At 46.7% G+C, this 16,634-nt stretch overlaps 1 protein-coding gene across 3 annotated transcripts in view; it reads right to left on the bottom strand.

The window, feature by feature from the left end:
* The window catches only part of LOC144175872 (tyrosine-protein phosphatase non-receptor type 7-like), a 55,585-nt gene extending 47,209 nt beyond the window's left edge, over positions 1–8,376 (bottom strand). For all 3 annotated transcript variants that reach the window (XM_077704902.1, XM_077704903.1, XM_077704904.1), the window contains exon 1: positions 8,119–8,376. In XM_077704902.1, the coding sequence (XP_077561028.1) occupies positions 8,119–8,191 (73 nt within the window). In that variant the 5' untranslated portion in view covers positions 8,192–8,376. The remainder of the gene's footprint in view (positions 1–8,118) is intronic.
* Between the last annotated feature and the right edge of the window lie 8,258 nt (positions 8,377–16,634).

The raw sequence follows: 16,634 nt of genomic DNA, 5'->3' as shown, positions 1-16,634 counted from the left end.
GTTTGAGCATTGTGACGTCATTAAAGTAGTGTCACAGCTGTTGGCTGGCTCACTTCCAGTTGCAGCAATAAACGCATTCGATAGCCATGTTAAAGAAAATCCCAACAAACGAAAATCCGAAACTGGAAGGCGTATCTGCTGCATCAAGCAGATCTCGCAGTGCCGGTCTGTGCTGGTGATAACTATAGCTTTCGCCAGCTTCCAGGCTCAGAGGAAAGAGCGAAAGCGCTTATCGGCACTGTTGCAGGGTCCCTTTAATGAAGGGAGCGTCCACAACCAATGTGGTTCGGAGGAAACAAACTAGCACGCAATCATAAAGCTATTGAAGCAAGCCCTCGTTCCAGAGAACGTCTTTATGACCCGAAAGCAATGGACGAGTGGAAGCGCAAGTGATAGCTTAGAGATCAATCCTCCACTACGGAGATGTTGATACCAACATGCCGTTAACGCTTTAACGGGACACTAAATAATGAATGCCTCTATCGGCAGACTGCAGTGCCATGAATACAAACGTACCACTCACGCCAGCACCAGTTGCTAATTTTGATCTTGAGGACCGAAAGTTTGCCAGAAAGTCCATTTTCTGTATTAATTTTATTTGCAGTCTACAGCCTTCAAACAATGTACCTGCAAAATATTATAGCTTTACCATACGTATTTACAAAGCTGTCACCCTTTGAAGCTGCCTAAATGGCCATTTTCACCTATGTTTCCAAACTTGTTTTATCAGGACCAACTTTTTTCACTGAAGTCAACTGTCGGGTACAATACCTTGGGATATACTGGTCAGATTTGTATCATTTTTGCTGCATTCGAAAGCTTATAGACTGACCTGTGCATTAAAATCACAAAAATATAGAATAACTTTTTGCTAGCGCAATTTTTTATGCAGTTTGTTATACGGAAACTTTGGTAATTGATGGCCTGGCATTTAATAAGATCACAGCAAATGCAGAAACAATGCTAAAATTACTGCTGTGGTATAGTTGCACTCCCTGGTCCTTCTAGAGCACAAAGGGATCAAAAGTGCTCGAGTATTTCAAAGGCAGATAGTAAAAAAATTGCCTGGAACGGAATGGCATAACATGTTGCACAACTGTGAACTTACACCACATAGATGAAACCTGACTGCATATTTGTGCTCAGGATGTTAAAATACACTGAATGCGTAAATCTCAGGCACATACGTTAAAAAATAACAAAAATGTCCTCAAGACCAGGAGAACTGAAGGGAAAGGGAATCTGAAGCAGAAAATGCCATAAGTGCAAAACAGGCATCGTTGCCCTGTACCCTGTACACTTTCCTCTGCTACGTGTGACATTACAGATTGTCAATGGTGAAACAAATTTGGCGCAGCTTGCCTACGTGTTTTTCTGAACTAAACATTAGGTTGGCTACATGTAGATGTAAAATCAATTGATGCAAGAACTTCTGCCAAGCATGTTTTTTTCTTAAGGCATCCACTCCACCTTCCAGAAATAATTACACAGGTGATCCGACTACAACTGGTTTCACAATCAAAAGAAGAATGATGTTTTAGGTGCAAGAAACAACCCCCATCGTCATTATCAGCCTATTTAGGTAGGCTGCAGGACACAGGCCTCTCCCATCGATCACATCCAAGACCAGAGTGAGAAACCGTACCTTTGAAGCTAGCCACGCTATCGTGGAAAAGCCACAGATTTGTTCCTGATCTGATTAAACGTACAATAAGATCGCCACACGGCAGCGTTTAATTTCCCATCTTTCGGACAGCTCTATCAGGGACACAGATAACTGCTGCAGGATCCTGTCGCGACTGCCTTAATGTAAACAGCGCCCTTCTGTTCTGCCCAGCTCACAAGCGCACGCACACCTACAACATGACACAGCAGAGGAATTTCTGACCCAATAGGTCAACGACTGACAACATCAGTGAGCCTTCGCTAGCAAGAGTGACCCCCATGCACGCAAAGCACGGCTGGTCTTAGCCTCACCCTGAACAACCCGGTTAGGCAAAGCCTACATCACTATGGTGATTTTACACGCAAGTTTTTGAGAGGCCATTTTCTGGCAACACTTTACTGGAAGTCTGCTAAAGTACAGTGGTATAGCAGTACTGTGGAACTGAATGGTGGTGGTGGTGGTAGAGGTGAGGGGCAGTGAGAGCGTTCTCAATGGAATTAGCGTATTTTTGCGCGTATAACCCACCCTGCATATAATCCGCATCCCCACTTTCAACCCGCCGGAAAATAAAAATAAAAATCCTTGTGTATTACCCGCACATTTGATACAGGAAAGGCTGCACCAAAACTACTGCTCAAGCAACACATCACATACTATGTAGACAGAAAAAACAGAAAAGGCAAGTAGAATACACTGACTCCAAGGCGAAAGTCACAATTCACTGATAAAATTCAGTTGTCAGCGTGCCGTCACCTTGTTTTTTCTTCCTTGTCCTTGTATGTATGTTTTGCGCAATCACTGCCATGGAAAGCTTAGTCCGTGTTACTGCATAAAAGCTTTACGGCACAATGCGCATTGCCGTAAAGCTGCACTAAAGGAAAAATCCCGCGTATTACCCACACCCCTGACTTCCCACTGAAATTTTTGCATTTTTGATGCAGGTTATACGCGTGAAAATATAGTAAGCATCTCTCAGTACCTGCAAATTACCTCTCAGGAATATCAATTCCTCAAGGGATGGCAATGAACTGCACCTAAACTAGGCTGAGCACGGTGTCAGTGAGTACGGTGTACAAGACAACCTTTGTCACGCAATATGCGATACAATCTGCCCACACATCACGAGTGGTGTGCTCCGAGTTGTCCGCTCTCCCACCCATCCCCTGTGGCCACATTCTTCTATATTCTTGCCAATTCCTACAGAAGTAAAATGAACCCTCTTTTTTTTTGGGGGGGGGGGGGCTAAGGAATAGCCCACATGGGAAACAGAACAGCAGTGGCACTTAAAGCCGCTCTCGAGAAGTCTCCACAGGCAGAAGGGATGCTTGCGGCCCAACAAATGCCCGTGAACATGGGTGGGTGTTTGTAAACCTTGCTCGGCTGGGTGTGATTAGATCATTGCACAAAAAGATCGCGATGAAGGAGCGGTGAAGATGTGTGACAGAATTTTATGTGCAGTAAAATCCTGAACAAACAAACAAAAGATTTGGCAAAGAAACTTACAGAGGATGATTTCTATGGATAAATTTCCTCTTCCCTCGACACATTTACTATCTTAAAAGATTTTTTGATGGAGACACGGACTAAAAGATGCTCCACATGTCGGGTAATGCAGCCAGCCTAAATGAACTGACTGAAACTAAGAAAACTAAGCCTGGTAAGAAAATCAGTGTGCAGCTGATTTTGAGCTGCAAAAACATGTCAAATTTCGGAACTTGTGCAGCAATGAATTATAAAACCAACATCACATCATCCTGTGCAGTAGGAGAGCATGTCGTGTGCGCCAAACATCAAACGCTCACCAAAAAACTGGTGCGATTTACGCAATACGATCCGCAATCATAGCTATGATGCAATGCACTCATCAAATATATCTCGGGTGGGGTCATCACAGGAATATCCCACAAACTCATTTAAAGGCGATGGCCCTTCTTAGGCCACCTAAAATGCGAAAGCTTTGTCTGTCAGCCTCACCTCTCGATTCAGCCGCCCGGCCAAACTGGAAGAACGCTTGAACACAAAATATACACGGGAAAAGCCATTTTACAAACCCCTACAACTGCTTCTATGGCTCACACACGCCCACATTATTCAGCACAAAAAAAAAAAAACTTTGGGCCCATTTGAGGCAAGAATACATAACTGAGAGTACGAGTGTTCTTTTAATTAGGAATACACATCAGAATGGTTTTTACAATAGCAAATGGAAAGGGAAAAAAAAAAAGGCTGCATTGAAAAAGAAGGTGTCAGGGAGAGGCGAGACAAAGGCAAAAATAAAACAAGATTTCGTCTCGTGCTGTTCCTACAGAACAAAAAACAAACGATAAAGAAACAGACACACAATGTCCCGTTGCATTCATTGCAGGAGAAGTGAGGGATGGAAGCTTACTCGCAGAGGACTATTGTCTTTCAACGACAGCTTCAGTGAGGCAGGCAGATGTGGAGCCAATTTGTAATGTTGCAACTTGATTTGTATGTTCTTGTATTTCCCTAACTAGAATGTACGCCTCAACAAACCCCGCGAGGAAGGTGGACGGAAGGGAGGAAAGAACTTCCTGCAAGACCAATTGCCTCTTTTTTTGTTTCATCGACCCAAGACCGGTTGACATGCGTCATTTCCAACTGCACACTCGAAATGATGCACGCCCTGTAACAGCCCGTAATAGCTTGCTCAGTGACACACACCTGTCGGAATAAAAGCCGCCAGTTTCCGGTCTGACGCACATGTTGCACCTGTCGTCCATCCCACCTTCTCACTCTTATTTCCGGCACAAGTGTCACTGCCAATGCCATCATAGCTGCCTTCTACAAAAACGTCCCCCCTTGTTCACCTCAAAAAAAAAAAAAAAAAGAGAGACCAACTTACAGCTTGACGAAGGGAGCTAAGCAATCGCACGCAAGCATTCAACGTCCGTTTTTCCCCTTAATATTAGCAGGGCGCCGGATGCATGGGCGCATCACAATAGCGTCAGAGTTGCCCGGAAAGTTGGACATCGATTGCAAACTTCGCCAAAGCGTGAAGCTCTCCTAGAATGGGACAAACCCAAAACAGGTGCACCCAAACGCTGGCTTTATTACTCGACGACAACAAGGAGTGCGTTGCGGGGCAAGAGGCAAACGCCTGGTTGCAAATTTCCTCCGGAACACAATGCAAGGCGTGCCCAACTTCCTTCCTCCACGTCACTTCGTTCGTCACCAAGGGCGGGCAGCCGGACGGCCACAGACAAGATTATAGAAACAAACAACGTCCCCGAGATTAGGGCAGTGTGCGGAAACTCGGTTCAGGAAACTTACAGGGAAGACAGCTTAGCTAATTGCTTGTGAACGTGGGAAGACAATTACCAGACCTATTATGCGGGAAGGAAATACACGGGACATCAACTCATCTTCACTCACACCCACAAACAAAAATTGTACACGGGTCCATTTGTATAGCAGCACCGATTTCTTCCGAGGATTGCTCACGGCACGCAACAAGATGCACTGTTCTCTTGAACATTGTCTCCTTCAGAGCTCACAAGGATTCCTTGAAGCTTTCTTTTTTTTTTCCCCCTCAAACAACTGAATGACAGAAAAATCTAGAGCCAGCCCTCCGACGTTTGCTGGCTGAACTGTTGTTGAAAGACCTGCCAAACCATGTTCTATGATGTACCGAACTTTATGCGACCTTATGTGTATATATATTTTTTATGGTACATCTTTGTTTAGTGTGTACATTGTGCAATTTGCACATTATTTGGGATTTGTATCTGTCGCGCATACGTATTATTTTATGCAACTTTCCCACTCCTGCTACGTCTCTCAATGAGACAGCAGCATTCGTAAGTACGTAAATAAAACGAACGTAAAGAAATCCACAAATGCACGTGCAAGACACAACCTGGGTTTTCTCCCACTGAAAGCCTAGAGCCACAACATAAAGCCACGCTGGTCGGTGCAATATTGACAGCTCCTCAGCCATATTTCCCTGTTGCCCATCACTTTAATCCAGCTGCTCTTGAAAGCTCTGGTCGCCCATTCGCCATTGTTCAACGTACGAAAGAAGTCTGAATCTCAGTTCTACACTCATTTCCTGGTGTAAAACTTCCCCACCAAAGCAGACAAGTGTAAAATTTTATCACAGAATAGGATGCCAGCAATCGGGGACGTAGCCAGAGGGTGCATTTGGAGGGTTTGAACCCCCTCCGAATTTTTTTCCAGGCAGCGCGTAAGCGAGAGTTCATGTTACTTTAGGGGAAACTCGTCTCTTCCTATTAGCTGTAACACTGTCCAAAAAGAAAATTCTGGCTACGGCCCTGTCGGCAATGCTCTCAGCAATAAAACAAAGGAATATTGTTTTTTTATTTGTTTCAATCCCGTATCGCAGCGAATGGCACTTACATCACCACGCATTCATTTTAGCGTATTCCGTTTTGCATAATGCCATATGCTGCCAGTAAATGACGAATTTAGCAGGAGAGGACTGGACGGTGTCACAATGCACAGTGGTTTATGTTCTCTTTATAATATTGTACGACCTACCTGCTACCTTTGCTGAGCCTTGGTGATTACGCACTGCGTCCTTTCTTCTCTAACCTCATCTTTGAACTGCTTTTTCAATGATCACTAAATGTCTAGCAGGTTTTAATGCAGATGGGCTTTCGAGCCTGTCTGCTACCGTCACGATACCAGGTAGATTTTGTTGAAGTGAACTGCTGTGCTAAGGTAATAAACAATCTGCATGATATACCGTAGCAATACACCACTGCCGCAAATAATCTCCATTCAAGCAGAGCTTTGCGGACTCCCAACCAAACTGTTGCATGTAGTGAGAACCCTGAATCACCAACGTTGAGGCACTTGCAAGGGATTGCTCAATAGCTACGGCTTTGCACAGTTCGCTGTTCGATTAAACAAAGCAAAAAAATAGAGAGGACACGCTGTATTAGCACAGGTGGAAAACAGACGCTGGGAACGACGCCGGCATGGTGCAAAATTCATAACAGAGCGGCAACGCGAGGCTCCCCAAAGCGGCGACGCCTGCGTGGCCCCGTTACTGCACTATCATTTATACATGATCGCTCCGGCAGCCGCAGACGCACCTCGCAGGCGCCCGGCTGCAATGCGCGCGAGTGCGGCAGACGCCAAGTGCCGTTCACTATCTCATTCACGCGTGGCCGAATCAAATGCCGAAGGCCAAGATCGACGTCTGCGCCTGCCACTTTCCATATCAGCCTTGACTGCGCGGCTGCCCCGAAAGCACAGTCATGGCCACGGCAAAGCAGCAGCGTCACATCCTGCCTCGGACCGATGGGCATCGCACAAGACAACACACGCGGCGCGTGGGTGCGATGCATGAACGGTGCGAGCGTGACACACGTTCGCGCGAAGCGTGACACGAAGCTCGTGACGTAGTAGTACGCTACGCGCGCGACGAAATCGCGCCTGCGGCAACGGCTATTGCTTTCCCGTTTGGTAAAAATCGGCGGTGCTTGGAAACGGTTTGTTAGCAGAATGCCCATTTCCGCCCGGGCTTCCGGTAAGGAGGGGATTAGCGAGTGCCTTCGAGCTAGGTCACTCGGGACCAAATTTAGCGCGAACAGCCGCGCCACCCAGGCTCGGAGCATGAGTCGACGTCAAATCGGCAGGGCATACACTCAACTGCGGCGCGCTTTCACGAACTCGACCGTCACCAGACGGGATTGCAGCAGCTTTCGCACGAAAAAATAAAAGGAACGCGTGAGAACGAACGTTCGTCGTCGCCGACCCCTGCATTAGAGCCCGTTCATGAAGAGCATCGATGTAATATATGCTACGTGAATCGGAAACTAACGTATACATACCAGCTGCGCTTCGCTTTCCAAACGAGAACAGAATGATAGATACGGCCATTGTTCCACAGTTACAGTCCTATACGCGACGAGATACGCGAACGGTTTACGATCTCGTCCACGTCCGTCCGACCAAGGGTCGAACGGATTGTTAACGCACAAGTAAAACAAAGGTTCGATCGCCTCAGGGAGTCATGACCTCGTCATAATTATTATCACAATACTAATCATTATAAGCGACGTCTGCATCGCACAGCTGCATGTGTTGAGAATCGATAGTTCGCTCTGGTTTTTCTTTTCTCGTAATCTAGTTCAACGTGGAGGCTGCTTACGGTGCCACCACTTGCACCGAAAAGCTACGACGGCCAGCTAGGCAAAGCACGTCGCGAGGCTAAACCGAAAGCTAGCTCGCGTACTACGCTGCACACATACAAATTGGACGAGCCGTTCCGCTCCGCTTTTTTTCCTCGGCGAGCGCTCCGTGATGTTTATTCTCGCCCGGCCCGAACGCGCGTTACAAAACGACCGCAAGAGAGAAACAAAACAAAGAGAAAAGAGGGAAGCGCAGCGGCGATGCCTTGCCCCCTACCACGATCTCGCAGAACCAGGCGCCACAACAAACACAAGCAAGGGTTCACTTACGCCTGGCGCCGACGATGAAGTAGCCGCATACTAGTAGCAGGGACCACGCGCAGCGCAGCCGCGAGTGCTTCATGTTGTTCTCGGAGGACTCATGATGCCGTATTGACAAACATTCGCGCAAAGGCAGCACCACAACTGAACCAGATTACATGGCGAGAGCGGCCGCCACCTCGCATCCAGCAGCTCCGCTCGTTTCCTCCTCGATCGGATGCGAGACTCCCCCAGCGAGCCGCGCGCTGCTCGTCGGAAACGTCGGAAACGCGCGTGCGTGCACGTAACTAGTCAACGCTGGCCACTAGGGGCGCCACCAACCAACAACAGTTTTTCGAAGCCAAAGTGTTCAAAGGTTAAGTTCGGGCTGTAACCGTGAATTAATAGCGACGCGAGCTTCTGAAAGTACGTTAATATAACAGTTAGTTGCAGTTGACATGCTGGCCTCACTAATGATCATAAAAAGCATAGGCCTCGATTCAAAAGCGCGAGGTTTAAATTCTACGCAGCTCTGGAGGAAATGACGAAGGTGTGCACTCAATGAAGCACGCTTTTGTTACTACAAAAACGTGCGAGAAATTTCTAGTCCACTTCGAACTTTTTTAAGCGAGTACAGAGACGAACATTCATGTCCGCGACAGCATGCATGTGCGCTTCGCGCACGCTCTGCTTTCGAGCAAGTGCCAGAGTTTTTCAACTTTTGAGCTTTGATTTTTACCAAATGAACCAGCTATTTCGAGGACCGCGTGGTCCTAACACGTTAAAAAAGCAGATGGGCGATCCAAATGCTGTGAGTGTATTATTCCTTTTTTTTCTTTTTTTTTTTTTTGCATGTATATCCTACCCGTAAATATCACAATGTAGCCCTGGGTTCTGATGAGGGTATGGCGTCCGCAGGGGAGTGGCAGTTTTTCCCCCTAGATGTGAGGTCAGGGTGCATAAAACTGTTGTAAAGACTAATTGATTATTTGCATCGTTGTTGCTGCTTCTGTAGAAACATTTATTTGAACCAACCCGCCGCGGTGGCTCAGTGGCTAAGGCGTTGCGCTGCAGAGCACGAGGTAGCGGGTTCGATTCCCGGCCTCGGCGGCCGCTTTTCTGATGGAGGCAAAAAGCAGGAACGCCCGTGTGTACGAGATTTCGGCGCACGTTAAAGATCCCCAGGTGGTCAAAATTAATCCGGAGCCCTCCACTACGGCGCGCCTCCTCACCTGCGTTGCGTCGGTGCGTTAAACCCCATAATCAATCAATCAATTTATTTCAGCCGACCAACACAAAATGAAGGTGGGTGGCCCGTTCTTAGTTGCCCGGAACGACCGCTGCTGATTTAGCCCGCGAGATGAGGCGTTCCTGAGTCTCGAGCTGAGAGCTGGTCAGCCCGCACACCCACTGCTCGGGAGAAAGGAAGAGAGGAGATTTGGGTGGTCGGCGCATGTCCATACGAGACGGCACGGCGAATTGGGAGCATGGCAGATTGGACAGTTGTAAGGGTAGGTAGTGGGAGATATGTGTTATATGATAGAGAATATGTTTGGGTCTAAAGTCTGCGCCATAGCCGAGTGTCGCAGGTGTTGAGGGACGTGTGAGGCGGTGGTATAATGGGCCCTGACGGTACGTGCCATAGTTTCGTTTTGCTAAACATGCGCCCCTTGGGTCTAATGTCTGCGCCATAGCCGAATGTCGCAGGTGTTGAGGGACGTGTTTGGCGGTGGTATAATGGGCCCGGACGGTACGTGTCATAGTTTCGCTTTGCTAAACAGGCGCCTCCTGAGGTGGGGAGTCGTGCGCGGTGGCGACTGGTTGAAATAAAATTACGGCTTCAACGGCCGCCCATGTGGTTGGGAAGGATCATTGAAGAAAAAGCGAGAACGCCGACCGCAAGACAAACGTATCCACGGAGGGAGTATATGGGTATACCGAAAACGAATGTAAGAATGCTTTGTCGAAACTATCTCGAAACAAATAATTTGAGAATTAATTTAGAATTAGTTCTAAGGAAGCTAGCTTATGCGCATGTGTCTTTATTTAATCAATATAGTAATTGTAACCAAATCAATAATAGTTATCCACAACTACTGCTTCGCTTTCACATTCGCAGTAGAAGGACTTTAAAAAAAATTAGCACAGATTATCAAGCTGCAGGAACTTGATTTTTACCTTAAAATGTGTAGAGATAATGCAGGGAATTGTGGATCGATCTTGTGCCGTTTTCTCTGCAGAGTATGGAGCGGCTTTTTGAAGTCGCTCAGACCCGTATTTAACACGCATTGTGTTCAGCTTTACCAGAATTTATATAGTAACAAATATGAAAATATATGCTGTCAGTGGTTTTATGTGCGAGGTTGTGTTGTCTGTCCGGTTCTCGTATGCGCCGTGGTTTTCGATGGCATACATGTCAACAATAACGCGTGTTTGTATCGTGACCTATTGTTGAACTTTTATGTCCTGAACCAGTTATCTCAAAGGACGTAGTCGTGATGTTCTTAAGCGTGTTAACCAAATCACACTTCCTGCTGGGGTCAAAACATTCTTTTTTAAACTGCATACTCGGACACTGCCGGTGGTATAGACGACAGGGACGTTCATTAGCCACGGGGAAAAGGCTCTGCGAGAAACCCTCATTCACATAGCCGTCACCTCACCGTCACGTCAAAAAACCGCGACGGAGACGTGACGAAGTAGCGTTCGTACTGGAGCTCTCCGTCAGAGTACAGGGTCGCCTGCCTAGGGATCAGTTTAGCCTATAGAATTGAGTGTGCTTAATCTGGATGTAAAGAAAATGGCTTAGATTTTTACGTGTGCTCACTTTTCGCTAAATTTAGTCTTAAAAATCGTTTTCTGATTGGCTGCTTTACCACGGGGCGTGGTACCATTGCATTGACGGAACGGAAACGTAGAGCTCGCCTTCCCGTCACCGTCGCACCCTTTTCGGCGAGAAATATCGTCCGAGAAACCGTCGGCCATGACGGAAGACGGTGTCGTGACGGGGTGAAAAACGGCTGTGGGAATGGAATGTCGTTGATTGCTGGGAAGCGGTTTCTTTCTTTTTTTCTTTTTGGAACGTCCAACAGCGAACCCTTCGAAAGTATGTTTTTTTCCTCCTCGGTCTCCACGCCATACGGAGAAGCAGAATGGCTGTTTGAAATAATGACGGGAACGCAAGGCCCGTGTATACAGGGAAGACTTGAAGTAATTTAAGTAAAATAAGCTTTCGTAGGTAAAATTGTTTTTCTTGTGCGAAGTCGTCAGAGGCCGTGGCGGACGCAATTAAACTTGTACTAAGTGCTATTTACCGAAGTAATTAACTATAATTTGTTAATTACCTTTTTAATTATTCCTTATTCTAGGTAGGTGTTTGATTGTAATGAGGAAATTGTACAGGATCATCAAGAAAACCGATAACAATCACTAGATTTGCGAAATTGTTATTTCGTTCAGAGCTACAGCGCTCAGAACCTCAGCTCTCCGGATGACCGCGACGGGCGAGCGTCGCAAAGCCAACGCGCTCATGTCACTCGTAGAATGAGCCCCGGCCGTGAATGAGCGAGGCAGAAGTTGCCGCGCGCGCGGTATCGTCGACGCGGGCGTCAAAAAATCGCACGCGCAACGCCGACGCGCACGAATCGCGTACAAAAACACGCCGTGCGGTTCACGCCGCACGCCCACCACGCTTTATCTTCGGCTTTACCTGACCGCACGCAAACGGCGGCCACGGCGCAACACTTTCCGTTCGAGCCGAAGATAAAGACTGGTGGGCGTGTGACGTGTAAAGCTGCGAGTGACATGAACGCGTGGGCGTGGCTTTGCGATCGCCCAGCTGCCGCACGGAGCCCGTTGCGCTCATCCAGAGAACTGAAGTTCTGAACGCTGTACATAGCTCTGCACGCAATTTCAATTTCGCAAATCCAGTGATTTTTATCGGTTTTCTTGATGATCCTGTATACAATTTCCTCATTACAATCAAACACCTAACTAGAAAATTTAAAAAAAGGTAATTAACAAATTATAGTTAATCATTTCGGTAAATACCACTGGAACCCCTTTTATCGCGCCCGCCATGGCCTCTGACCACTTCGCGCAAGAAAAATGATTTTACCTCCAAAAGCCTATTAAAAAAAAAAAAGAATACTTGACGTCTTCCCTGTAAAACCCTGCATGGTTTATTATTTCGCTCAAAATATTTGTAAGCTGAGAGAAGTTTAGCTGTCACAAGAATTAATGTAACTATCGATGATGTGTTGAAAATTACGAGTGATTTAATTGTGATGAAAGTCCACGAACATTTACTGCTTGCTCAGAGCATGGCAGCGGTGTTTAATGACATATCAACCACCAAGTTGAGCCTGCATTTATGCATGTAGCTCTACCAGTAGGCTGGAACAGTGCAGGTGACGAGAGCGTCATGAACGTAGCAAAATAAGACAAATATGAAAAAAAGATGGCTCGCAGGGCCTCCCCAGTAGAGGTATCAAGGACATGGCCTGGACAGGCAATTATCTTCTACCAAGCGACGTGTATAGCTCATTACTGTACTGTGTGACTTCACTAGACTCGCTTAGCTACTTGACTAGTGGATTCGCTAAGACAGCTTATATATAGTGACTAGAATTCTAGTACACTATAGCTTATAGCATCCAAGCAGCCAAAGCCCCATAAATCCTTTCTGGAAACCTAGCGTTTATACATAACGGTCACCGCAACGCAAAATCATCCACGAATTGCTCTCCGCTTCGAACCATCCCCTAGTGAAAATGTTGGACTGGGAATGAACAGCTTTCCTCGCGTATTTATGCCTACATAAAAAACAATCCTATGGTTAAAAAAAAACTATTGTTCGGTTTGTTTCGAGGCCGATCATGGCATTTGTAAGGCGGTTTTCGGGAGCAACTAATATATTGAACATGTACGTTAATTCTAGGCAGCTGGATATATATATATATATATATATATATATATATATATATATATATATATATATATATATATATATATATATATATATATATATATATATATATATGACAGAAAATAAGGGTTGGCAGTCAAGAAAACCTCGGAAAGCAAAGAGGAGGTTGTGGTGGGTCATAGAAACAGATGAAGAATTTTTTTAGTCAGAAAGAGAGTGGTGAAAAAATCGCACCAGACCGGTATTCTGGAGGTCGTGGGTTCGGATCCCACCCGGCGGGCATTTTTTCACCACTTTCTTTCTGACTCAAAAAATTCTTCATCTGTTTCTATGACCCACCACAACCTCCCCTTTGCTTTCCGAGGTTTTCTTGACTGCCAACCCTTATTTTCGGTCTTATTTCAACGAGCCCCTCATCTTCCATTTCTGATTATATATATATACATATATATATATATATATATATATATATATACAGGGTGTCCCAGCTATTAGGGTCCCTAGAAATTGTGCTAGTCTGCCGTCCGCGCGCTTTCTCTATGGGAAGGCGTGTCCGCGCCGCTGATGCACGCACAGCGCTGCGCAGAGGGCGCTGCGAGCAATCGGAGCGCCCGAGCGGCCGGAGCAAGAGCGGCCGCAGGCCGGCCTGTGCGGCGCGCTATACTGCCGCGGAACGCGAGCGCGCATCGAAGTTTGTCGGCCACTTAGAGCGGTGAAATGGAATGGTACGAGGTACATCAGCTCACAATTGAAGGTACGATAGTACTATAAGACCTTTTAGTTTCACGCCCCGAGTTTTTCGCGAATTGGGCTACGGAGCCTCTTTGCGGCCGTTGAATTTCGCGAGTGAGACCGAAGGATGAAACCGCAGCAACCAGCGTAGCCGTTTCACTACCACCGCTTGGACCATTATTAAAGTAAAGCTTTCTATGTCTCACTGATGGCCTATGTCGCCTCGAAAAAGCACTGCGGGAAAGCCAACTGTCTCTGACGACGGTGATGTTTGTGAGTAAAGTGAGAGGGGAAAAAAAATGCTTCGTGATCAGAATCGAACCTGGCTCCATCGCGTTTTGAAGCCGACGTCTATCTCAATGCGCAATTCCAACAATGTCAAAGCAATTTGGATTTGGAGAGGAGTGCATGGACGTGCACATGTAATTAGTCAGAAAAATTATCCACTCCTCCACTCCGCAACGATGGTTGAACACGAAGCTTTCTTCGCGTGAAATCAAACGGCAAAGGGTCGATTTCAAATCCGGCGCGATCATAAGTCCAAAATGCGTGCGAGTCAAAGTGAAAGCTCAATGAGTCAAAGTCAAAACTCAGACGACAAGGAAGCGCTCACAATAAAAGTTCGCGTTCAACCACCAATGTTCAGACAGTGAGATCCCGTTCAAAAAGAACTCCCTGCGGCACCAGAAGCTGTGTTTGTTCCACATCGAAACTACCGGGTCATTTCCGAACGTCATTGACGGTGACAAGCACGCAGCCGGCTGGTAGGCTGACAAGAAGAAAAGCGAAAGCTTAAGTGTTGTGCCAGCAAAAACTTGTTCCTATATACCTTGGGCAGAGTGCGGGGGGAGGGGGGATAAAGCAAGGTATATATGGTCAGGACAGTATAAATAAACCTCAATATTTTTACTCCTTGGTTTCAAACAGCCACGATTATATGATTGGCCATAACACAAATATTCTCCCGTTTTGCTTTCCCCGCGTGCGTCTCGCAATTCTCTCCGAGTGTGTGGGTGATCAAAAAGAACCTGTGTAATGACTTGCAAGCGAAGTTACTGATTTGCAGCCGGGTTTTATTAAAAATCAGTTTCACGTACCCAATGCTGGCGAATGTTTCAAATCGTGGTATTCACGAAAATTACAGGCACGCAGAAGAGGTTTGATAGTACCCAAATTTTTGAAAATTTCGAGGTAAGCGGAGTGTTGGGTTAAGCGAAATGCGAAAAATGTATGGCCAGATCACTGGAATAAGAGCTAGTGCTGGTAACAAACGCTCCAATGCACAGGGACGCTTCCGGAATACAGGCAAAAATAATTTGCAGAAAAAACAATTTTTTTAGGTATTGCGGAAAAAGAACTGAGTGATGCTCGCGTGTTTCGCGTTCGCATCTGGTCCCAAAAAAGTGTTCTCGAGCTTCTCAATGCCGCATCAACTGTTGGTCGCCAACGCTATATTCTATCTTTGCTGTGAAGCAGGCAAAGCATATGTTTTTCTTGTTCCTGCCGTTTTTGGGACTTTTTGAGACACGTCGTCGTCCACATGATCAGAAGCGTCTTCCCCAGCTATATCAACGATGTAGGCGCCGGGCAGCACTCCGCTAACGGGACATCGGCCGCGTACAGTGCGTACCCCGTGCAAATTTGCCGTTCGCGACGGTGTTCGGCGCGTAATGGGAGCTTATGAGCTGCCTGCAGCGGATGTTGCATTGCGTCCTATTGTCAACATTTCGAGATATCCGTGATCCCGAAAAGACGTTTCGAGAGAAAGGGTGGAAAATGTCGCCTATGGCAGGTATATGCACGGCAAAAAAAGGTTTCGACTTAACCGATATTTCGAGATATCCGAGTTCGAGTTATGGAGAAATCACTGTATCTGATGACTGAAGGTGATAAAACTTCGTATGCATGTGCACACGTCTTGTTTTTCTATTCGGCATTTACATTTAACAGATTCCCAGCTGACTGGACGTAACTGAGGGGGCCGCGAAGACGTGCGCTTAAGGGCCTCCAGATCAACGATGCGGAAGGTCAGGAGGCACCGGTTCGAGCTGCTTTATTTACATACACGTACAGGGGACAGCATCTTGGGAAGCTTGCAAAGAAAGACGGTTCCAAAGAGCCATAGAAAAAAGCAGAGCGCCGCCACACACCACACACATTTTCACGCGCTGACTAATCCATCAGTTAACAACGGCGGGGGTATTCACAAAGAACGGTTGTTTGCAAGCTGAAGTACCGCATGATATTTCCAAGCTGGAAAACGATGCCTTGCCGGCAGTGTTCCCGAAGCCCCCGAGTATGTGTCGAAATCGGTTCGACACATACTCGGGGGCTAGCATAGCGACACGATTCCGCGGTTTTTACAAGGCTCGATCCTTCATAATACGCGAAAACGTACTCCTGTCACTTCACGCTCCGGTTAAAACACTTCGTACTGGTAAGAACCAACTTATTTGGCTAATCTGGTTTGTCGACAGAAACGGATAGGGTTCGAAAAGGGGCAGTTAAAATGGGCTGAACCCGCCCAGAAATAGGGCAGAACTACGAAGGCAGCAGCGGCACGGCAGAGCGCCGTCCGCCGCTGCCCATCCATAGCCTCCTATGGCCTATCGCGCCGGCCGGCCACCGCGCTCCGATTGACTGCAGCGCCGCCGCTGCATGCATCACGGAGGAGCCCCCTTCGCGGCCGGCGGACGGCAGACTAGCACATATTTCTAGGGACCCTGCAGCTATCATGCACCAAGATTTAAAAAAAGAGTAAAGGCGTAACTCGAAAGAAACCAGGTGCATAATGTTTGCAGTACTGTGAAGAAGCGGACAGTATTTTTTTCTTTAATGAGACTTAATTAGCTAATTGTAATTAATTATCTAACTCGAGAAATACTCT

Source organism: Haemaphysalis longicornis, unplaced genomic scaffold, assembly GCF_048455015.1.
Source record: "Haemaphysalis longicornis isolate Haplotype H1 unplaced genomic scaffold, Haemaphysalis longicornis Haplotype H1 scaffold_3, whole genome shotgun sequence".
In the NCBI taxonomy this organism is placed as follows: Eukaryota; Metazoa; Arthropoda; class Arachnida; order Ixodida; family Ixodidae; genus Haemaphysalis; species Haemaphysalis longicornis.
The sequence above is the reverse complement of the archived record's forward strand: the minus strand, read 5'-3'. Positions and strand labels throughout refer to the sequence as shown.